The 23,318-nt window shown below is 49.7% G+C and overlaps 9 protein-coding genes across 9 annotated transcripts; 5 read left to right on the forward strand and 4 right to left on the reverse strand.

Moving 5' to 3' along the window:
• Positions 1-57: 57 nt before the first annotated feature.
• On the reverse strand, positions 58-428 carry ARB_05558 (uncharacterized protein; the record flags this gene model as incomplete). The annotated part of the gene is made up of 2 exons (XM_003016115.1): positions 58-285; positions 408-428. 2 exons carry the CDS (start codon positions 426-428, stop codon positions 58-60), a joined length of 249 nt encoding a protein of 82 aa, XP_003016161.1.
• Positions 429-1,223: 795 nt separating this feature from the next.
• ARB_05559 (Ser/Thr protein phosphatase family protein) lies at positions 1,224-2,286 on the forward strand (the record flags this gene model as incomplete). The annotated part of the gene is made up of 2 exons (XM_003016116.1): positions 1,224-1,416; positions 1,532-2,286. 2 exons carry the CDS (start codon positions 1,224-1,226, stop codon positions 2,284-2,286), a joined length of 948 nt encoding a protein of 315 aa, XP_003016162.1.
• Positions 2,287-4,174: 1,888 nt separating this feature from the next.
• On the reverse strand, positions 4,175-5,874 carry ARB_05560 (uncharacterized protein; the record flags this gene model as incomplete). The annotated part of the gene is made up of 3 exons (XM_003016117.1): positions 4,175-4,327; positions 4,389-5,730; positions 5,780-5,874. 3 exons carry the CDS (start codon positions 5,872-5,874, stop codon positions 4,175-4,177), a joined length of 1,590 nt encoding a protein of 529 aa, XP_003016163.1.
• Positions 5,875-10,181: 4,307 nt separating this feature from the next.
• Positions 10,182-10,361, reverse strand: ARB_05561 (uncharacterized protein; the record flags this gene model as incomplete). Its single annotated transcript, XM_003016118.1, has 1 exon — positions 10,182-10,361. One exon carries the CDS (start codon positions 10,359-10,361, stop codon positions 10,182-10,184), a length of 180 nt encoding a protein of 59 aa, XP_003016164.1.
• An 843-nt stretch (positions 10,362-11,204) lies between these two features.
• ARB_05562 (DnaJ domain protein) lies at positions 11,205-12,974 on the forward strand (the record flags this gene model as incomplete). The annotated part of the gene is made up of 1 exon (XM_003016119.1): positions 11,205-12,974. The coding sequence occupies one exon, from the start codon at positions 11,205-11,207 to the stop codon at positions 12,972-12,974; it is 1,770 nt and encodes a 589-aa protein (XP_003016165.1).
• Positions 12,975-13,759: 785 nt separating this feature from the next.
• Positions 13,760-14,680, reverse strand: ARB_05563 (uncharacterized protein; the record flags this gene model as incomplete). Its single annotated transcript, XM_003016120.1, has 1 exon — positions 13,760-14,680. One exon carries the CDS (start codon positions 14,678-14,680, stop codon positions 13,760-13,762), a length of 921 nt encoding a protein of 306 aa, XP_003016166.1.
• A 1,897-nt stretch (positions 14,681-16,577) lies between these two features.
• On the forward strand, positions 16,578-18,093 carry ARB_05564 (MFS multidrug transporter, putative; the record flags this gene model as incomplete). The annotated part of the gene is made up of 3 exons (XM_003016121.1): positions 16,578-16,646; positions 16,731-17,120; positions 17,257-18,093. The coding sequence occupies 3 exons, from the start codon at positions 16,578-16,580 to the stop codon at positions 18,091-18,093; spliced, it is 1,296 nt and encodes a 431-aa protein (XP_003016167.1).
• A 918-nt stretch (positions 18,094-19,011) lies between these two features.
• ARB_05565 (C6 finger domain protein, putative) lies at positions 19,012-20,166 on the forward strand (the record flags this gene model as incomplete). Its single annotated transcript, XM_003016122.1, has 1 exon — positions 19,012-20,166. The coding sequence occupies one exon, from the start codon at positions 19,012-19,014 to the stop codon at positions 20,164-20,166; it is 1,155 nt and encodes a 384-aa protein (XP_003016168.1).
• Positions 20,167-21,562: 1,396 nt separating this feature from the next.
• ARB_05566 (uncharacterized protein) lies at positions 21,563-22,135 on the forward strand (the record flags this gene model as incomplete). Its single annotated transcript, XM_003016123.1, has 1 exon — positions 21,563-22,135. The coding sequence occupies one exon, from the start codon at positions 21,563-21,565 to the stop codon at positions 22,133-22,135; it is 573 nt and encodes a 190-aa protein (XP_003016169.1).
• Positions 22,136-23,318: the final 1,183 nt, after the last annotated feature.

The following is a 23,318-nucleotide window of genomic DNA, read 5'->3' on the forward strand; positions in this document are numbered from 1 at the left end:
AGTCGAATTAGCCCATCACCGTCCTTTCGCATAACCATTCCTTCCTCGTCTTCGGCTCTATGTATTCTTCCCCATGCTCTCGTCTTCTTTTCCTCGTTTCCACTTCTTCTTCTTCCCTATATCTGCTGGGGGGAACGGTGCATGCATACGTTTGGCACGGAAGAATTCGCCGGAGATGTTGAGGGCTTCACATCGGACAACGACGATCTTCTGTCCGTTGAGAAGTTGCTTGGCCACGGTACTGGCGAGGCGACCAAGGAGGTGTCCCTTGCCGTCGATGACGACCTGTAGGCAATCGCAAAATCAGTAAAAACCGCGACCAGAATTGCAGGGTTGGAGATATCATAGGGAATCAAATGTCCAAAACGTCCGTCCTGCCACGAGACGCAACGGGGAGGGCAACGCACCACTGGCTCGAAGGTGGACATCCTGATCTGATCACCGGTTCACGAGGCTAATATCCCAGGGAGAAGAGGAGCTCTGCTCGAGGAATACACCTTGTGTTGGAGTTTGTCGAATGTGATGTCGTTGATGAGCGCTCCAAAACCACCAAGTTCAAGTTTCTTGTCGTTTCGACGCTTAAGCGAAAATCTCTTTGTGGGCGGCGTCGGGGTCCCAGCCCTAAGTGGCCCAATAAGAGCAGGTCACGTGCTGCGGCCGGGGGACCTCATGACAAAACTTCGACGGCGGCGGCGGCGGCGACGACGACTTCACTGCAACGACATTATTGGGAGATGATAAAGAAGAGAATGAAAAGAAGAGCCAGAGGAAGAGAAGAGGTGAAGAGGTGAAGAGGCGAGGAAAGAGACCGAGAGACTGGAAGACCGCAGAGGAAAGTAGATGGCGAGGTGCGGCTCTACTTGACTGCTTCCGTCGACTTCTGACTACGCCTGCCACTCTCCATACAGCAGGACGGACAAGACATTCTCCTCCGATGAGAGTCTCGTATATACAGCTTCACGGCAGCTAGAGAAGCCATAATGGGCATCTCCAGTGGCCACAGGAGAAATTGAGTCACTATAGCGCGGAGGATGCATGCAAGCCTCATCCACACCGTGACTCATAGCCTGGACAGAGTCAGGATTCACAATGTTAAATGCGAGCTGAAGACAGATATAAAGACGGTCTTTGGCCTTTACTACTTCAAATACCACATTGTTTCTACCTTCTACAACCAACTACCCCAGTATACCATGTCTCTTTGATCAGCACCATCAGCTACAATGGTTAAAACAAGATTCGTCTGCGTATCCGATACCCACGGGTACGGGACACGCGAAGCAGCTTTCAGGTTGCCTAAGGGAGACGTCCTTATACATGCTGGAGACATCACCAACAAGGGAACGGTAGAAGAGTTCCGCAAGTCTGCCCAGTGGATCAGAGAAGCAGACTTTGAAGTCAAAATCATCATCGCAGGTTTGTTGATATATTCTCTTGCTCCTTTTTAACAACCGCCAACATGTCACTGCTACTCACATGTCTATATGGCAAATCTTATGGCATGGAGCTGGCTGACATGACGGGTTTGAAGGCAACCATGATGCCCCGTTGGATAAGGAGCTCTACAAGGGCCACACGAAATTCTTCCATGGCAAGGAGGTCGTTAATTCGGATGAGTGTCTTGAACTTATCTCTGCTGTGGGGATAACCTACTTGGATCACACGTCCAAGACAATCCGTCTTAAGCGTAAAAACGGGCCAAGGACGATGTTCAAGGTGTTCGGTTCAGCTCGTCACCCTACAAACATTTTCGGGTGGAACGCGCCTTTTGGATATCCTGCCAAATCCCCGGAAGATGCACGCAGATGGTGGAGTCAAATTCCCTCCGACGCTGATGTTGTTGTTACCCATACCCCAGCCAAAAGCCATCTCGATTTGACTACTCACCACGGCAACATTGGGTGCGAATACCTGCGCCAGGCCCTGTGGAGTATTCGACCCAGGTTGTCTATCTGTGGCCATGTTCATGAGGCCAGAGGGTATGAGAGAGTTATATGGGATGTTGACGACACCACACCCGGAGCTTTTGGTGAAATCAGTACGACTGTTGGCACTTTACCTCCTCGTGAAAGCAAGAAGATGAATCGCGTCGATTTGACTGGAAAGACATACCCCCGTCTGGCAAACGAAGGACCCAAGGATCCAGCAAGGAGTGAAACATGCTTCATCAACGCGGCTATCCTGGCAACTCACTATCCTCATGCAGGAGGGCGGAAGTTCAACGCCCCTATCGTGGTTGATATCGACCTCCCGCTTGATGACGAGCAGGAATCAGAGCAAAATTAACAGACGAAAGATGCTAGAGATGCGCATTCTATGCATCCATATTGAGGGCATACAAAAAATACCCGAACCAAACAGCTTTACCCCCCGCCAGGCTGTCATTTAACAATCTGGCGCTTGATACCGTCGTTACGGACACTCGTTTAATCTTTTCTAAATGTATGAATGCCCCAGCACCCTCCAGCGTGGATCTCAATCAGCACACTGCAGACCCCACAGGCTGACCTCTTTTAGTGACCATACTAACACGATCTAACAATCGTAAACCAACTATCCTTTTGTGTTTTCTGGGAGCCTACGCTTCATCTTCTTGATTCACTGATCATAGTCAACCTCGTCTTGTCAGGCTCACTGCTACCCAACCTCGCCAACACGTGAATGAGTATGGCTCCAATCCACCATACACATGTTAACCAACTATAGGTGCGGTAGCCCAAGGTGATACGAAGTCAAAGTCCATCCTCATTGTTCTATTCAATAATAGCGGCTCAAGTATATCTGAGCCTAACTTAGCAATAAAAATACACCACTCGCTTGCCCTATCTCGCCTTACGTCCTGTGACTCAAAATTTTCTGCCATCAGTCCTCCTTCCTCAACGTATGATTAAGCGTTGATCATAACGTGCCATAAAATGAGGCGTATAGCATATCTTATGCCACGGTGTAAACGAAAGTCTGAATATTAAAGGGAAGTTGTAGTCGAGTACTCGAGCATAAAGTATCATCACCTGGACGACAGTCACGCCAGACATGTATCCAAAGGGTCGTTTTCGAGTAATGATTCGGCATGTAAAATATACTTCCTCGAGACGTGAGGCGATGTTCCTAGGTTTAAATCACGCGAGGCTGCCAATTAGGGCTCGTCGTCTGCCTCGACAATCTATCAGGTAGCTCAGCGGCCCGAGTACCACAATCTGAATACGACGTGACGACAGGGCCCAAAGGAAGATGATTGTCCTCGCTTCTCATGACGACTAATCCGGGTAATGGCTGCGAACCTTCAAGATCAAACGGGGCGATCGTACTCCATAATTCGGCTGCCTGGTATCCGCCTTTTCCCGCCAGCGACAGCGATAGCAATCAGCTTGTCATTCATTGCAGATGAGTGGTCACCGTCGACGCCGCTTCAGCTCACCGTCTCGATAAACATAGCCCTGCACTGGCGCTGGCGGTGGGGTGGGTACGGGGCAGGGATAACTAAGGATGATGAATTAATGTTTCCAGATCCTGCATCCAACTTTCGACGCAGGATGGGAGCCGCAATTTCCTCACTTCACAGTGGCTTTGAACTCCGCTGGAATAATAAGCACTAGAGTACGGAGTACATTAGCCTTCTTTGTACGCCGGACTCGGGTACTGGTAGGGTATGGGATACCCTAGGTGTCAACATCCTTCCGGCATTCCGGGTATGTACGCCGCGTAATATCTCCTAGAAACTAGGTAGAATGTCGCCCCGTCAGTTTAATCTGTCACATCGGTGGTTCCTCCACCAAATTTTTGAAGGAATGTAGTATTCATGGGAGCTTTTATTTGGCTGTGCTATGTAAGACAAGTCCCTGTTCCATTCCTTCACATTTAATCAAGATCCATTTTAGGAACCTTTGAGATAACGGGAGAGATATCGCATTACTATCACATCACAACTTGAACCCAACACCTTCCATACCATTTTCCGTCCCTTACTAAATTATTTTGATATATGGATCTCATGGTAGAGTGAAGAAAGCCGATGTTGCTGTTGAGTGGAAATAAACTATGCGGGTAGTATCAAACTCTATTTTTAGCATTGTCCCACTCTAACTCCCTTTTCTAGAATCATTATGGCTTCACCGTGTTGTTATTGTTACAGTTAGCAATCAAAGTAGATCTTGCGTTGGGTATTAAGTAGCCATTAGGAGGGAGTCGGAGCAGAAGCAGGAGCGGGAGGGTATTGTGCACCCATGGCCTGCCAAACTGGACGAACGTCAATATTATCACCCTTTGCCTTTCCATGCACCATCAGTTCATGGCCACTATCCTCCCTATAGTACATGGCCCAGTCATGCTGTTAAAAAGGCGGTCAGCAAGATACAGGGACCACTATCACAGGGAGATATAAGTCTTACCTTCCCTAGTGTCAGCTTGATGACGCCATGTGCTTCTGTGACACGGTACGTCTGGAGTGGAGTATACCCGGTAATTAGGGACACAATATTTGAGGCAACAATATCCGCCTGTGCCCGTGCAGTCCTCTCCATTCTCGGACCGGTGGTTTTAGCCACATCGCCGAGGGCAAAGATGTTAGGGTTCGACATGTTGGGACCATTGTTGATCTGAAGAGTTGGGTGTACGAGGATTTGTCCACTTTGCTTGCAAATGGCGGAAGGGAATAAGTTAGCAATAATGCTAGAATTAGGTCGCTGGCCGGTACAACGGATCTGTTTTAGGAATGAGCTTCTATAACTATGGAGTACGAAAAAAAAGGGGGGGGGCGGGAAAAAGGAAAAGGGGGCTGAGCTTACCACGAGGTCGAACGTCTCCTTATGGCCGTCCCTGAAACTTAAAGCCTCTTGTATCTTGTCTTTGGCCATTGACGCAATATCCCCAGTCACTGTTTGAGGCCGTTCACCAAGGATTAAATTAACATCCAGCTGCTTCAGCGTCTTCATCACATGTTCATGTAGCCGGAGGCCAAAGTTAGGGAGCAACTGTGTGCGAGAATGAATCAAAGTTACATCCTTTTGAGGGAAGTAGCTCTTGATATCAGAGGCAACTTGTACTCCGACCGGGCCTCCTCCAACTACAGCAATGCGGTCCGCCCGTTCAACTCGTTCCTGAGAGCCATGCATTTCCTCACAAGCGCCTGCTTTCTCCGTTGAAGCGAGCTTAGCCGGTGACGGCTGCCACGACCCAGTAGCGATTGCAAGGTATTCATAGTCAACTTTTTCACCAGAGGCAAGAATAACTTGATTGTCTGTTATACTCGTCGCCGAGTCCTGTATATGTTTGAATATACCCGGTGGAGCGGACCTGGCGACTCCATCATAGGGGATGAAGGCAGACTGTTCCAGGCCAGACACTACACCACACCGAGGGAACACAAACAAGTGATTGAAATGGGAATTCCTCTCGATCAAAACTGCCCGGTAGCCAGTTGGTAGCGATTCGGTTAACCGTTGCGCAAGGTGGACGCCGGCGTATGAGCCCCCGAGTACCACGACGTCCTTAGGCGATGGAGTTTCCTGGTACGTCCATCGATGGCCGACTGCAGATATCCTTTGCTGGATGTGGGTGTATATCAGGCCGAAGACAAGGCGAGAGCCCTTGACGTAAAATTCAAGCGCCTCCATTTTCCATTTCTTGTAGGATGGGTGTTGGGAATAGAAAACCTGAGAAGAGACAAGACATTGTAGATATATGAATGGCTTATATTCATATTTGCGAAAAACCAGACGCCTGTCGGGGCATCTATATCTTTCGGAGCGTCATGTTCACGATGCTCCGAGATGCCTCGCACGAGGCTAGCAAGTTAAAGCCCGGCCGAGCATGACCGGCCGAGCTTCGGCGCTTAAATCCTTCGATGCCATCTCCAAAGATTAGGTATTTTCCCATCTTCCAAGGGCATCGGGGGTTATCATTTCGATCGCTATTGGTATCTTTGGCGATATTTGTTTGTCTATCCAGTTCTTCTCGGAAGAATTGGTAGGAAAAGGGGGCGGTTATCTTGTTAGCCGGTCAACGGCGAGCTGTTTGCCTTAAGCAAGTCATTGTCAATGTCGCCCTTTGTGTCCCTTTGTCATAGAGCGCATAAATAATTCATTCTCCTCGTCTCGTTCCTTTATGGCGATAGGATTTTCTCCTGAATCTCTCAGCTTTGACTGCGTTGGTTAGCAAAACTCCACAATTCTACGAGTTGACATCTCAACCCCCTAAACCTGAGCCCACTGCTCTGAAACGCCAACATTAATAACTAACTACTTCATGCTTTATAGAGAGCGGGTAGAGTCATCACCATCTGTCGAGCCAAGTAGTAATAGCAACAATTGTCTCTACAGATGCTCCACAGACGGGTGTCTGGGTAATTCCGGGTGGACTGATGTAATGCCATGGGACTCGAATCGGAATAACAATTCCGGCCAGGTGCTGCACGGTGATGGATAACCGGTTAGTTAACTCACGAGTTAGTTAGTTCCCCGGATAAAAGCCATTTCTCGTTGACCCAGTGCCCCTCCTCTTATAGCCAAATAACCCTTGATGTATATATGTTGGGAAGCTCGAAAACGATCAGATGCATCGCTCTGTGACTTGACGAGATAAAGCCCGACCACTCTATAGCTCCAGCATTCTTTCAATTCTTTTTGCCGTGGGGGTGAGAGCATCTGTTCTTCCAAAACCTACTATAGCTCAGGTTGTCCAGGAGTTGCTGGAGTAACAACTTTCATGCGTATGCAAGCAAGGGAGGGGCGCAAGGAGCTCGACTTTCCCCATGCTCCAACTCGCCGTAATCAACGTATGAACTCAAGCGCACAGCACTCTGTGCTGAGTGGCCAGGGTGAGTGGTCAGGGCCATCCCACCTCCCTCCGCGTTGCACAGCGATGGGCGTGGAGCAAGCCAACCCTGTCCCGGACTGCCTTAGATCGAAGGTTGCAGCCAATCAGTCCCTGCATCATGCACGAACGAGCGTAATAATGAGACGAGCAGCATTAAAATCCATGCCCCCAGCGAACGATGCGCATGTCTGCAGCTCCAGGCGAGAACATCCAGCCAACCGCAGGACGGGGAGGCCATCCATTTCGCTGTCGTGGACACAACCACATCCAGCACTCGGACTGGACCTCACTACTCCACTGGGATCGCAGCGGCACGAAACAGCGTATCGGGAGGAAGACGATGATGGAGATAAAACAAATAGAGACTGAACTGCTCAAGCTACGCCTTGGCTCACTCGGATGGGGCCTTCTATGGCTGGCTGGCTGGCTGGGCCGGAGTGGAGGTCGAGTTGAGCAAGCTGCGTTGCCATGCCATCACCGCCATTCAGAGGGCCAAAGGGACGACGATAACTCGGTGGCTTTTTCCGAATAATGTTCGTTAAGAGGTCGACTACCTATCACATCCGCTCTAGGCTGTTGCTTCACTGTATGTAACACGGTCTGCTGGGTGGATGCAGGTGACTGCTGCTCATCCCTTGGACGACGGGGTTGGCGATGGTGGAAATATGATATCCAACAGCCCTCCCCAGATCAGCCATCAACCACCAGCAATCTACGGGAGCAGTTACCCGTCTGAGGGGCAACTTCGCTAGTTATCGATAACTAACTACTAGCAGTCAAGTTGTCCCGCCCTTAAAAACTGCTCGTTTTTTTACCTGCTTCGTTTCTTTTCTTTTCGACCTTCGTTGCTTTTTTGCCTTTAGGTTTCGCCGGCTCTGCTGTGAGGGAGGGGTATCAACCACCCCCTTGCGCGAGCGTGCATGCATTCTGACCCTTCGCTCACTGCTGGAGGGGGAGAGAAGACGTCTGGAATGCAAGGGGCAGCAGTGCCTTGCTGCAGAGCTGGCATAGGCCTTGTTTAGAGGTGGTGGGAAGGGGGAGGGGGGGGGGGGGAAGAGGTGTGATACTTACTATATATTAACTGTCTAGGCAATTAGATGGAGGAGTTACACGCCGCCCCCCTACGGCGAGGAGGGGACGGGTCGTCCGGGAACACCGTGGAAGCAAAGGAAGGCAAAAGGCGAGCAAAGAAGAAGAAGAAGAAGAAACAGAAGCAGAAGAAGGTTTGTTCTTTGCGTTCTTCATGCTTTGCATATAACTTTCCTTTGGCCGCAACCCCCTGCTCGTTTAACTCGCTGCTCTCCTGGCTGCCGGACGGGCTATCCGTAACACTGTTCCATACTCAAAGCAGTCAAGAGGAGGTGCTTAGGTGAGCACTTGAGCAGCGGCATGAGGACTGTGATCGTGATCTTGCGGAAGACCAAGGGACAGAAGAAAAAGAGGAGAACAGGACGAGGCCCGTTCCATTCCCTGAGGCGAACAGGGAACGGGAAACGTGGATCTGGCTGCTGAGTTACGTCAGGGCGAGTACGATCGTCTTCTTCAGCCACAGGCATGGAGTAATCCCGCTGGCGGCAACTAACGACCTGAGCCAGCTCTTCTCCAGCTGGCTGCTATCCCGCACACGGAGGAAGACTCCGTCAGAGAGGACAGACAACAAGCCATATAAACTCCGGTCAAAGCTGAGTCGTTACTCCGTCACCCAAGGGGGGTCCGGGGGACGGCCCTCAGCCCCGTACTACCGGCGTATGTAAGTAAGGGCAAGCATAGCGAGGCCCATGATGGAGGAGGATCTAAGCAAGTGCTCCGTACTCTGTACGATGGGACGGATTTATGGTCCCTGGATCCTCAGTAGTATAGCTAGTCAGAGGATTCTCCCTTTCGGTTCGTGTAACAGCCTCTCGTCCGCCGCGGCGACAAAGGAGCAAACTAAACAAAGTGAGAGCAAGCGTGAGGAATACTGGTCGTATATCGTAAATGATTCCGCTCGTCTTTCTCCCCCCATCGAAGTAACTGGTTAGTTAAACAGGGAAAAAAGCAACGGGATAGAAGTTTCTCGGGTCTAGTCCGATCTTTTCCATGGCTCTTTTTGACTGCTTTTGCTTTCGATATATAGTTTTTTTTTTTTTTTCCTTCTCTTTTTTAACTATATCCAAGGCCCGTCACTGCTACAGTCAGCTGGATGGATGGCGAAAAAGCGACGTTGCTCTCGTTTCTTGGGTTTTGGCCGTCTCCATCGATCAGTTGGCCACCCACCGGCCATCTGATATAGCTAGCCAGCCAGTGCTAATGAACAACTATAGGGGGGGCTGCCAGTTAAGTTGGCGCAGCACGAATCAGTGTGCGAGCCAACGTCCCTTGACACTTGACGGTTCTGGCGGACCGGGTTCCCGAGGCAAAGACGAGCCAAAGCATAACTGAATCTGCCTTTGCTGAGACAGGAACGGTTCCGTAAGTACAGAGATTGTGATGATGTCGATGGAGGTCGCCGCCCGCATTGCAGTTGTTGTTCTTCGTCAAACCCCCTTTTTAATCATGCGTAGTTATACATCATGAAAAACGCCCCCCTGTTTCGAATGCAGTCGAGTAAGCGCCCGACGATTGGACAGCAAGGCCAGAGAGACAGCCATCGATGACGAAATAAGAGCAATGGCTCTCCGTCCGTCTCTCTCCCTTATTTTCTTTATCCTGATGCCTGACGCCGCCAACGAGTGGCCAGCAGCGCCTGAAAGCCCGTAGCCCCCTTGTACCCCAATCCTCAACACAGGTAACTCTCTGTAACTAAGTAGAGAGTACCTTTCTTGCAGGGCTCAAGGCGTTTGATGTCAGCTGGGAAGTAGATACGCATCGTCCCTTGTGCTTGACAGTAAGGTGAAAGAAAGCAACACTGATCGGCGCACTTTTATATCGGCAAAAGCGTGCTCACTGCTCTCTTCCGTCCCCCCCCCCTCCCCCTCCAGTAGAAGAAGAGGAAGGAGAAGAAGAAGAAGGGAAAAAGCAAGTAGAACAGAGACGAAGGGCAGAGAGATCGGGCCCCAGCAAGAAGGGCTGCTGAGGGAGGGTGGAAGGCCAGTCGAATCAGCCCTCGAAGCGCCGGCCTGCCCTCCCTGCTGCCCTCCATCACAGCGCCGTCACAGCGAGCTGGTCTGTAGCGTCGGCGCTTGTCGCTGCCAGGGCGGTAAATAAGGGCATCCGCCTGCGCTCTTCATGAGACAGAAGCCGTCGCAGTCGCTGCCTGTCTGTCCGTCGAGTAGTCGATGCTGTCTGCCGCAGAACTGGCGGCTTGGGGCGCGTTGCTTGGTTGACCCGTCGCCCTGCTTTTCCCATCTGCTGCTGCATATCGAGCAAGCTAGCCAGAGCGTATATATTTAGACTGCTTGGACTGCTCGGACTGCTTCTGCTGCTTCTGCTGCTGCTCTCCACACCGCTGTTTTTCGCTCTGGTCCACTGGTCGGGCCTGCATCGCCGCCGTCTGAAGCCCTGGGAGGAGTCGCTGCTGTTTCATCCGCATCCGCATCAGCATCAACTTCTTCTGCCATCACGGCCATTCACTACTTACTGCTTACTCCTTACTTGCGACTCACTGCTCTACCACGCACAACTGTTGCTGCCATCACCGAGACAGCCAGGATCCTCGAGCAAAAGCAAAGAAACAGGGACGGCGCCGGGGCCTGTGGCTCACCCTCGCCCATCCACCCCCCCCCTAGGCTGCTGTGTTGGCCACCCGCCTTAGCCTTACATAAAGATACTCAGCGGCCCCGAAGGCTCGCCCTGGCTGCTGCTGCGACGGCGTGGCGCTGCGCTGATATTATTCTTCTTATTACTTATTCTTACTTATCATTATTCTCGCTGCTGCTGGCGGTGCCTTGGTTGAGTTACTAATAAGGCCGTTGTCTCCTCCGTCGCTCGCTCTCGCATCTTCTCGCTCTGCGGACATTAACACGCTGCAGACCAGCAAGCCAGCGTCACCTCCCACTGCCACAGCATCCCCGGCTGTCGAGGTGGCAAGCATCCGGAGTCTTCGTCGTCGTCGTCGTCGTCCTTCGTCTTCATCAGCGGTGGCTTTTGGCTGCTGCTATCTCCGTTCCCTGTCGCTCCCTCGCCCGCACCGCACAACCGAACCCGGCCTCGACACTCCTTTTATATCTCCAGGACGGACATCCATCATTCCCCCGATAGATGACACGCCTGCCATTCACTGCTGTCCGCCTTCGCCTGTCGTGTATCTCTCGCTCGCTCGCTCGCTGCAGGTATCGTTCCGTCTCAGGCACACGCACTTAGGCGGTGGACGGCCATAGAGTTATACTTCCCGTCCCGACGACCCTCAAACCAGACTTCTGGGAGACCAACATCCAAACACACAACACAAACTTATAGCATAGCAACCCAAGATGATCGATCTGCCTGCTAATGACCCGTACGAAGTCCTTGGGATACCATCGACTGCTCAGGCTGCCCAGATCCGGACGGCGTACAAGAAGCTCGCCCTCAAGTTCCATCCGGACAAGATCCAGGATGAGGCCCTTCGCGAAAAGGGCACCGCCGAGTTCCAGAAGATACAGGAGGCGTACGAGCTCATATCCGACGAGAACAAGCGTGCGAAGTATGACCAGGCGAAACGGGCTGCCGCTGCTGCCAGGGAGAGAATGGCGGCGGCTAGAGGTCCGCCCGGATCGACAAAGTCAAGAGAAAACTGCGTCTTTGAAGACATCACGCCCAGAGGATACTCGGCAGCATCAAAATACGAATCACGGCCGCCGCCGCCGCCTCCTCCTCCTACCTCGTCAAAGTCTCGTCGAGCTCCTCGAGATCCCTCTCCAGTGTCAGTAGACCGGAATCCCAGGCCGTCTCGCTACTCAGACGACGACTCTCCTTACGAAGAATACCGCTCGAGCTCGAGAAAACACTCCGGGTACGACAGAAGACACCACCATTCTAGAACCAGAGACAGAGACCCCTACGAGAGAAAGACCAGCGGTAGCAGTAGTAGCAAAGAGTACGCCAGACGTGAAGCCGCTCGATACGCAAAGGAGAGGGCCAAGGAGGCCCGCGAGTCGACTAGAAGCAGTCGGGCCAGCAACGCCAAATACCGTGACAAGGAGCGTCGTCGAGATACGTCGGAAAAGCACAGCCGAACGGCCTACGCTGCCACTGTCGAAGACTATACAGATGAGTCCTCCTCCGAGTCTGGCTCTGAATCCGAGTACAGCGAACATGAGTACACCCGCCCATTCAGAGAACACGTACGGCCAACCGAGAAAGCTAGATACCAGAGTGCAAGCTACCCGTCCAGCTGGGAAAGCCCCAAGATGGCTGCTGACATCGAGGGCGCTTGCGAATACATGAGATCAAAAGCCGGGATGCAAAAGGCCGCAGAAGGCAAGCCAAATGTCGTATACGTCACTCCGCTGGGATCCCGCCGAGAAAAGGACACTGCTCGTCGCTCCTCTGCCAGACCTCGCATGCCAGAGCGAGAACGAGAACGTGAACGTGAACGGGACAGAGAACGAGAGCGGGAGAGAGACCGGGATAGAGAACGAGAACGAGAACGAGACAGAGAGCGAGAAAGAGAACGCGACAGAGATAGAGATCATATCTTCGACGCCCCTCCTCGCTTCCACACCTCATACAGCATCCCAACCCGCGGCTCACACTCAAAGTCTTCCTCTACGTCCTCACGCGCACCTCCCCCCCTCCGTCGAGCTGGTACAGTGCCAGCTGCCTTTGATACCAGCCACGTTGAACCAATTGTGCCCAGATCAGTCAAGAAGAAAGGCACCCTCTTCGACTCCGGCTACAGCAGTCCAGCCAGTAGCCCTCCCATTGTCCCCTCTGGCGATTTCGTGCGCCCCAACACCCGCCAGCCCAAGATCATCACGCCAACAACCGGCGGCAGCGGCAGCACTAGCAGTAGTAGCTCCAGCCACCGCCGCACCCAAAGCACGTCTCCCTTGCATCGAGACCCTGTCACAATCCAACCAACTTCTGCGCCTCCCAGATCAAGTCGGTCCTCCGATATGTTCCAAGAACTGAAACCAAGCTACTACCATGTCTTTCCCGGCCAGGTGAGATACTCACCGCGCATTGGGACAGAAGACATTTCCTTTGGCGGGCCTCCAAAGAAACCAGCCTTCTTCAGGAAAGCCTCTGCTGTCTCCTGATCATCAACTCAACCAGCCTATATTCATACATATTTGTTAATACTTCGTCACTTTATTTTCCCCCACTCTGGAGTTTCACGGTTCTCTGCTTCCCGGTGTCTTGTTTGCCTGCAGCTTGCTTGTTCGACATGACCCTTTTCTTTCTTGCCAACATATACGTTGCCCCCCTGTTGCTGGAGACAACAACAGACAATTGGTTGCGACTAACATTGAAATATGCCATGTCATGTCTTCTCCCGAAGCCATAACATTCTACCCCATACACAATATTTTAACTAGTTACCCTACCCATACCCTTCATGACCTTATGACTTTTTATTATTTTTATTTATTTATTTATTTTTTTTTTTTTTTTGCTGCAATTCGCTTCTGTTTTACTTGCCCCTATCTTTCTTCCCTCCCCTCATGATTTTATACGAATTTATTTTCATCACCCACCATATACTATACATATACCGTACACTACCATTGTTGTGCTTATTTATTCTCCGTTTTGTCTCGTTTGGGTTCCAGGAATTCATCACATCATCATTCATCATGTTCATCGGATATGAACGGTCGGTGCGGAGGGGGCGAATATCTATGTCTCTTGTTGTGTTATTTATTTAGTCTTATCAAGGGGAGCTCATACTGGGATGGAACGGAGGGATGCAATACAGCTCATTATCATATAATCTTGTTCCAGTGCTTTAGCATCAAGAATTTGTTCAAGTGTCTCTGCCAGCGTCTTTACAATGTCTAGCCGTACGTTAACAGACTGACGACTAAATAATAAATAGTAATGTTCAATATCTTTCCTCGACGATTTCCTTGAGCTTTCCACTCTTTTCATGATATATCAATTCGCCAATATTAACCCACTCCAGACGCAATGGAGCAATTGCTCCCCCTTCCTGGTCTCTCTTCCATTTTGGCGACGCTTCCCCAAGGGCTTTATCAATATTGTCACGGAGTTGATCCGCATTTTCTGGCTTTGTGATTGCAAGTCGAAAAGCCAGCACATACCGAGCATTCTCGCAGCGAACCAATGCATTGAAACCGCCCCGTGACGCTCTCCTTGATTTCCCTGCAACGGTCGTTTTCATCAATGGCAAATCAAGAAACGTTGTTGCGATTTTAACAGCAATAGAGGCTCTTCCACAGTACTTCAGCGTCTGAGCATCGTAGTCAACCCATTCCGCAACACCCCCAACAGGATAGCGGATGATTGGCTGAAGACGTCTGATTTGTTGCATGGCAACCACATTGCTCCGAACCCCGGCCTCCTTGATAGCAGTTCCATCGTCTGCCAGGATTTCAAGAATGACTGCGGGATACCCAACCTTGTATACTGGGCGTAGAGCATCCTCTTCGGCCGACGGTGAGTAAACGAGGACCCCAACCTGGCCCGCATCAACGCTTGCATATGATGGCGCACACGCATGCGCATTGGGATAGGCGATTTTCCAGCGAGCGCGTATACCTTCAAAGAGGGTTTCGCCAGTAAACACAAGCTGTCGAATATTTTCCAAGACCAAGCCCCTTCCAGCGAGGTAATCTGCCAGGCGTGTCAGAGTGAACAAGGGCCCAACTATGACCGTTGCTTGGAAGCGTTGAATCTCTGCTACCATGACTTCGTGTGGCTGGGCATCCGTGATTGGCAGGTGAACGATAGGAATTGGTGTTTCCTCCAGCGTAGCAATCGCGTTCCAATATCCACCATACATGCCACCGAATGTCATAAGATTTGCAATTCTATCCCCGGGCAAGAGGCGGGCGCTATGAATTCAGGAATTGCCTAATACCCCTTGTCATCGCTCGGAGTTCCTGTCGAGTCATATAGGCTGTTTTTGGCTCATTTGTCGAACCACCACTTCTCAGGGGAACTCCATCAACAAAGGGCCCTGTCAAGTCATTCTGCGGATTCTCCTGTGCGCAGCTCCAGTGCTTTTCAGTGTCGGTCACTGGGAGTTGTTCAATATCGGGAGTGGCTTCTGGGAGATGCTGGTAAAGTGAGCGATAATAGGGCGAGAATTGGCGAGCAAATTGGACGATTTCCTTCGTTGCTGGGACATTGAAGCTCATCTTGGGTAACTAGTTATTCTGATAACTAGTTAACAGTACAAAAGCCCGCGAGTTTGTCAGAATACAATGTTCAAAACCAGGACCAAAAACTGCAGAGCCAGGTAGATATTATTTTTTGACTCACTAACTAGTTAACCTGTCATTCAACCAGGCCGACAAGACTCATTTACCATGCTTGTATCTTCGCCACGTACCAACGAGCTGGAACTGGGCCCGATTTCACAGACTGTGAGAGCCGTAGGTAACAGGTATGGCTCGCATTCAGCCGCAATCAATAACTACAGCCTTGAGGCTAACGGACCGTCTAACAGAGATCCACAGTTTGAATCAAACGGAGGTCCAGCTGGACTACTGCGACAGGGCTCAGGCCAAAGGTACATTAGCCCAGGCACCTTGTTCCGGTAAGAATTTTCACCCGGTGGTCTTGTTACTTAGTTCACAGTATCCGGATGTTTCGTTGTAAAGGAAAGCAATATGTTCGGAGGGCTAACTATGCATTGTACATGTATTGACATAATGCTTTAGAATACACCCAATACCCGATGGGGTAACAGTGTATGTATGAAATATCTCCGCCTCCGATAGTTGAGCAATGCCTGTGCTGACATACCAAAATCGAGGATTTTATTAGCGAATATTTGTTGTAAGGTTAAGCTCGGCGGTTGGCGGGAGGCTTTTGCCGCCAAGGAAAGCTTCTTACTAACTAACTAGTTACGCAAATGGTTAGCTTTGTCACGTGGATGTATTTAGTCATTCTGCTTTGTAACATCTTCCTCTGCCTCGCATATCCAATAGCTCAATATCAATCTCCTGTTTTTGACACCAGTTGACTGATTACTTCGCAAAACCAGTTGCTGGGATCTTGGACCGTGAGGCAACAGAGCAAAGAAGACCTTTTTTACAATGGGTGAGTGGATCACCAACCCAACATCATGCGAGCACTAACTGTTGGCTTTCGGCCAGCGTCATCGGATACAGCGATATCCGGGGTCACCAACCCCCTGCCTCACCCCGCCCAGGCGCCTCCCCGCGAAACATCTCTCTGCTTTATGCTGATAAATAACCGTAGTACGAACGCTGGGCCTTCGGGCCTACAGCATTTCCATTGATTCTACGCTTGTTTATTGCCTCTCCCTGTGTTTATTCGGCTGCAGCAGCACGCTTCCGCCGTTTATCTCCAGCGACGTCCGTTAGACTCGGAGGCTAACGGAGGCTAACGGAAGTATGGGGGCACTAACGGTGCGCTAACGGTGGTCATCTCGATCCAACAACCAATAGGGAAAGCTTAATCTAAATATATAGGGTAATAATAAGACCCTCGCTGCTTCTACATATCCAGTCCTGCATCGAGGTGGTCCCTTCTCCCTTATGTTTCCATGAAGATCTGGCACGATTCTAAAGAAGAGAAGGCTACGCAATGCTGCATGTAGATTCAGTGTCGCAATCCAAATCTCTCAGTTTATTCTGTACTCGCCATCCTTCATAGCAACCTCCCTCCCCCAGGTCCACCGTACGTGATTATCGATAACAAGATAACCCATGGCGTCTGCCTCTGCGAACCCTATGGATGAGAAGTTGGAAATACCTAACGAAGGGAATGCAGCAACTGTAAACCCTTCTCTTTCAACTCATCCTAAATATCATTATATATAATTTGTAGTTATTTACTTACAAAGTACTAATTGGTCATAGGCTGAGTTCGGTAACCTCGATGATCACGAGAACCCCAAAAAATGGCCAATGCTTCGAAAATGGAAAGCAATGCTCGGCATATCGTCTTTTGTTCTTATGAGCCCCCTTTCCTCAACGATTGTTGGGCCTAGTTTACCGAGTATTGCTAGGGACTTGTCAATTACCAGCCCTGCAGAGCAAGCATTGGTGCTTTCTATATTTGTGCTTCCTTATGCCTTTGGGCCCTTGCTTGCAAGCCCTTTATCAGAAATCTACGGACGGGTGCCAGTAATACAATCGTGGAATTTCCTATATCTTGTCTTCAACACTGCTTGTGGTGCTGCTCGATCAAAGTCAGCCATGTTTGCTTTTAGATTCCTTGCAGGGTTTTTTGGAAGCGCTACACTGGGCGTATGTTCCTTTTTGTTCTGACTTGATATCTTTTTGCGCGATATTGGCTAATTATCACTTATCAATAGATTGGTGGCGGAACTTTGGGTGACCTGTTTACCGCTGAGGAACGCGGTAAAGCAGTTGCGATATACAGTGTTATCCCCCTGCTTTCCCCAATATTTGGGCCAATTCTCGGCGGACTAATTTCTCAGCACATATCATGGCGTTGGGCTTTCTATTAGATGCAGTTATTCAGATTCTGGGTCTCTATCTCCTCGAGGAGACTTATGCCCCTGTGCTTCTACGCAAGAAGCAGAGACGTTCAATACAGCTAGCCGCTCCGAATCAACAACTACGCTCTTCAACCAAAGATACATTGAAGGAATTGCCTATTCGGCTAAAGGCTAATCTTGGACGCGCAGTCATCCTTCTCACAACCCAACCAATTGTTCAGGTATTTGCCGTATATAATGCATTTTTGTATGGCATTATCTATATACTGTATACTACGTTCCCAGATCTATACACCAACATATATCATCAGACAGAAGGGATGGTTGGTTTGCATTATATTGCTATGGGAATTGGCATGGTTATTGCAGCTGAGGGCTTTACTCTTGTCAATGATCGGATATTCGCATTCCTTAAGGCGAAGAATAACGGAGTACCTCTGCCAGAGTTTCGCGTGCCATTTATGGCACCGGCGACCTTACTAATAGCTGGAGGTTTATTTTGGTATGGCTGGAGCGCCCAGCACAAGCTGCACTGGGTAATGCCTGATATTGGTAGTGGCCTTTTCTGCGCTGGAGCTGTTATATGCGGTGTCTCTGCAAATGCATACATGATTGACACGTATGGAAAGTTCTCCGCAAGCGCGCTGGCCGCAGTTGGGGCACTGAGAAGCCTGACGGCATTTGGGTTTCCACTCTTTGCTCCATATGTGTACGTTTTCCCTCTACATGCTGCGATATACATGCTGATAAATGCATAGGTTTGAAACGATAGGCTACGGATGGACCGGGAGCCTCCTTGGATTTTGTGCATTGGGCATTGGGCTCCCTGGTGTAGTCCTTATCTGGGTGTATGGCAAGCTATTACGTCGACGGAGCACACTTGCGGCTCCTGATACAAGATAACGGATGGAATTTGAACTAACTGTATATATATATCAAGCCACTGAGCTAAAAAGGAGATGGCCCTAATCCGGCCGCAGAGAGCCACGTTAAGATCTTTGGCGGTATATTAGATGGATAACTATGTCAGTCGCAGAGCGTTTTGGCTCGTTGACATTTTACGTAGAGTTCAGTTGACCATGCAAAAATTGAATCACATAACTAGTTAACTAGTCAAGCCTACCACCACAGGCATCGCTCTGTGGACTGCAGGGGCTGAAGACCAGGTTGTAACCAGATTTTCCCCTGAGAGGAAGATAACTAGTAGCTAATAATAGATCAGTCAGCTAGTCAACTAGTTGCAGCGAGGCTCGTATTAACTCCTAACTACGATGCCCATCCCCATACTTGGTTAAAACTCTCGACACTCACGAACCAGCGCCTCCGTATTATTATGAAGACTAAGATCAACATACGGAAACCTTCTTAACTAACGAAACCGCCTCTAAACTTAACTTTAGTTATAGCAAGAGGCAGGGCAACTTCATACCCCATATTTGGCGATGGAAAATCATGACTCCAGAAAGCGTAGTGCCTGTGATCGCTGCCGCGGCCAAAAGCTACGGTGCGTGAGGATCATGAGCGTAGTGGTGGAAGGCTCCATACCGAATAGCAGTGCAGCCAAACACACTCCCTGTGAAAGATGCAACAAAGCAAATGTGCCTTGCTACACCACTATACATTCGCGAAGCCAAGGGACTCTTGAACTATCTTACGAGCCAGTATGCTCACCCAGGATGTGGTTGGATTTCGATATTGCGGACTTGCTCGCTACGGAGACAACTTTTCAATACGTCGCGCATGACGATGCCCCAGAGCAGTCTCCTCATCTCGGTAGTAGCAGCGGCGTAACACAGGTGCCGAATGCGCCTATTAGCCAGCAGGATATCAACTTCGTGCTCAACAGAACTGCCCAAGCACCGCCAGCCTATTCGACGCCCACAGCCCAGGTCTACGGTTCCAGTGACGGATGCAACAACACCTTCGCCCAGAGACGGGACCGCACGCTTAACCCATCTGATGAACTCCATGGTAGCAGCGCGCAAGGGGCTTATCCTTTCGCTGAATTAGACTTGGTAGGGAGCTGTACGATGCAGCTTTCAGAGCTTAATGCGCGCCTCATAAGAGACTTGACTATGAACAAGCTTCAGTCCGGGCCTCCGCTCGAATTACCAGAAAGCCCACCCCCGTCTGCCCTTTCGAAGTTCATTGGTAGCATCTTAGGCAACTGTCAAGAATTTCTAGACATATTACAACGTCTCAAATCAGCTCATATGGATCATACGAAATTATCTCATACCTCCATGACTGAGCTGCTGGAACAACAGAGCTCCCAGAATGCCTCTCGATTCTATAGCGAGTCAGATAGCGACATATCCATACGTCAGCCATCTACTCCAAATACCCACAGGCACACTAGAGGGTTCTCAGGACAAAGATTAAATGGCCCGTCTCTATTTAGTTTTTCAGCTCATCTCTTGGTCCTTTCCTGCTACACGTGCATCCTTGAAGGCTTCGATTCGATATTTACAGTGATTCTTGGAATGCTTACGGAGGGTTCATACAGCCTTGACCTGAACTTAACGGGCATTCTCCCCGAATTCTCACTAGGAGGATTCCGCCTGCATGGCCATAATGACCTGCAAATCAAGTGTCTTCTTCAAGTTAGCTCCATGGTTCTGGTGAAGATTGAGAATATCATCGGTATTGGTGCAACAGAAGTGGGCACACATAACTCAAGGAACGGGCTCTTAAACAACAGGGATTTGGGAGGCCTCCTTGACGCTTTATATTGCCAGAAACAATTTGATCACACTGGGGGTGGTGGATCGCGAGTAGCCCGTGTAAAAGTGACGATGAAAAGGATAGAGAAGATATTAGATTCAGCCTAGTAGACTTATTTTATAGTTTTTAAACAATATGGTTGGTCTTGATATTGGGGGATGGAAGTTGATTGGCTAGCTAAGTTAGTTTATATGAATTTAATTAATTGACCAATAAAAAGTGAATTATATCCTTTTATCCTTCGCAGGCTCGTTAGCGGGTCAGAGCTGCAGGGCTAAGATGGCCTTGGGCTTTACGTCGACGCACTACAGAGACTGAGGTCTTGCGCAAGGATATAAATATATGAAGCACGGAGTACAAATCCATCGAATTTTTAGGAACTGCTTGATCATCCTGAAAATGCCCTTTGGTCCCTATTATAGTTACACAGTAGGCTTCATGTGACGGGTTTGGGGATGAGCTCGTCACGTCCGTTTCCCGCTCCAACACAGTCTCCCGCAATGCCTGACCTTTGTCCACCAACACTGCCTTCATCCATCATCGTGATGGGAGGGTTCCTCAGACATCTTCGTGTTGCATTTGGTCTCGTATCTACTTCCACCGACGATCTTGCTGACATTTTCTGGTTAGTTACCGGGGCCACAGCAAGAGGCTGTGACTTCTCCACAGGTGTCTGAGTCGCGGAGGAAGATCGTCGTGACAAAGCTGAGATTATAGCCAGCTATGCAGCAAATGTAATCCTTCCAAGTGGGTTACTACCCAATGGGTATCATGATGTTTGTCGACCACTGCTACTCTTCTCCATAACGATCTCACTTGGTTTGAATATTCTGCGACTTCATCCTCAGGCTGATACACGGGGTACCGGAATTCAAAGCAACAGTACTTATGGAGGCTGGCATCCTTCGAGAACTGCGCCCCGTGCGGTTGCATCATTTGGCAGCTATTGTTTACCTACGTACCATGGAATTCGAACCTCCCACTCTCTAACCGATGGTTTCCTGGCTGGATTAATGGCGTGTAACGACTCTGACTTCTGTCCCAAAATCGACCTGCGTCGAGACTCAATGACATATTTCTACCTGACCGGATTCTGTCGACGTACAAGCTACTGTAACATCATTTGACCGTATTTTGAAGATACCCGGAGCTCATCAACAAGTCAAATCGGCTCTCTGTGCTCGAGAAGTAGCGGGGATGTCATTTACTTGGCACGGCTGAGATCCATTGAGGCATTGATGTCGGATCTTCCATCATGAAGGATTTCAGCCCAGTCAAGTGGTTAGTATGGGGATAAGGCCATGTTAACCGGTGAATTGAGGCGGTAATGATGGGAAGCAAAAAGGTATAAAGGCAGCCTCCCAACCCCAAAGCCAGAAGAACAGAATCAGAACAAACCAAAGAAACTACACCAAAGAGACCTTAGAACGCGATCAATCAATCAAACCCAAACTATTTCCCCTTTACTTATTTACTCTTGACCAATTCCTTCCTCAATTCAAAATGAAGGTCTTTGCATACATCGCCCTTGCCACCGTCGTTGCTGGCGCAAACATCAGAAACCACTTCGGAGATAACTGCAAGGGTGGCTATCTCGATTACCCCAACATTGCCCAACGAATTTGCGCTAGCGCCCTCCATGACAAGATTAAGGGTGCAGTCACTGTTGCCTTCTCCCAGTTGCCCCAACACTCTTATATGAACGGTTATCAAAACACTCGTGACGGCGGTATCTGCGGTTCGCGCCAGAAGCAGCAGAATGTCGGAAATACGGACCACAAGTGTCTGCCTAAGCTGGCCGGTGGCGCCGAATATGCTGGCAGCAGCTGGACTGCTCCTGGGTTCAAGGCTGCGAGTGAGAAGGATATGGAATGCACCAGCGAGATGGCACCTCACGCCCTTGTCCTGAACGACGGACACAAGTATGCCCTCGGTGGTATGGAGAAGGACATGATCAATACGCTCTATAGCATGGCAATCGAAGGAAAGGGCTTCCAGGAGTTGCCAACCGAGTTTGGAGCATTTGAAATCGAGAAGGAAGGTGCCCAGCAGCGCGCTCAGGAGATCAAGGCTTAGAGAGCGGATATCTTCCTGGACTCATCAATGACCTGGATGTGGATATACTGTGATCTGACGATATGATAAGCCGTATTAGAGAATGGGGACCTGTGATTGAGATAATTTTTTCTTTTTCTTTTTTTTTTTTTTCGTGTGCTGGGTTTATGTCATGCCATACATTTGGCATAGAGGCTTACTTATAGTCAGTCATTACAACTAGCAAAGTCTCTCATTAAAAATTTGAAATTTTTCATTGAGCCCTCGATCGAAGTTGAACGAGTAATACAATTCGCAAAATTGAGTGTGTACCCTCTAGATGGAGTAGATAGCTAACGGCTTAAGTTTCACGACTTCACTTCCTGCGCTAATCTTCTGATATTGGTCCATCTTCTATAAACTGATAGGCTCTGTGTAAAACAGTAAACGATGCATAACGATACTTGACGTATGCGGTTGACAACTACCAGTAAGTTAGCTGATATATGGTCGACGTTGGTATGCTCCCAAGCCTTCAGCATAAGGTTAACTTTAGTTAGGGTTTCCTCCGTCGTTAACGAGATCGCGCTAATCTCATAATTAGCTCGTTTAGCCCGTTGCTAAGATTGGTTAAAGTTATCTTGGCGCCAAGTCTCTATCAAATCCCTTTGTCGTCTTTGGCACTTTGCGCTTGCTCTCTTCTCTTGCTGTAGCTAACTAACTGACATACTCACTGTTCGACTTGCGGCAGACGGCACGACGATATCCAAGGGTGCGCATAGAACCGTGTAAAACTCTCGGATGGAACGATGTGTCATTTTGCATGACCTAGGGAGACTCCTTGGAAGTAAACTGAATCCAAGGACGTGACTACCATGGCCGCCGGCTTGGATGTTCGACGAGGGACGAAAGGACAGCTCGACCTTCTCTTCCGCACAGACTACCTGTAATTGCACCCAGAAAAGTCTTCTAGCCGTTTTCGTCGACAAGGAACTGACTGCCTGGCTGATTACTGACTACTTTATCTCGCACGCTACACCGAGGCTGCCTGTGATTTCCACGGTACGTAAACTGCTGGTGATCGAGTGGAATGCAAGGTCATGCGCGGTCCAGGGGTGACCTGCCACCGCCAGGCTATCACCACTCTCGCCTCCCTGCACGCCCAGGCCATCTGGATGGCGGTCCAGGGAGTTAGTTAGCTAGCTGCACATGCTATATACAGCTA

This window comes from Trichophyton benhamiae (genome assembly GCF_000151125.1).
Source record: "Trichophyton benhamiae CBS 112371 chromosome Unknown contig01145.0, whole genome shotgun sequence".
Lineage (NCBI taxonomy): Eukaryota > Fungi > Ascomycota > Eurotiomycetes > Onygenales > Arthrodermataceae > Trichophyton > Trichophyton benhamiae.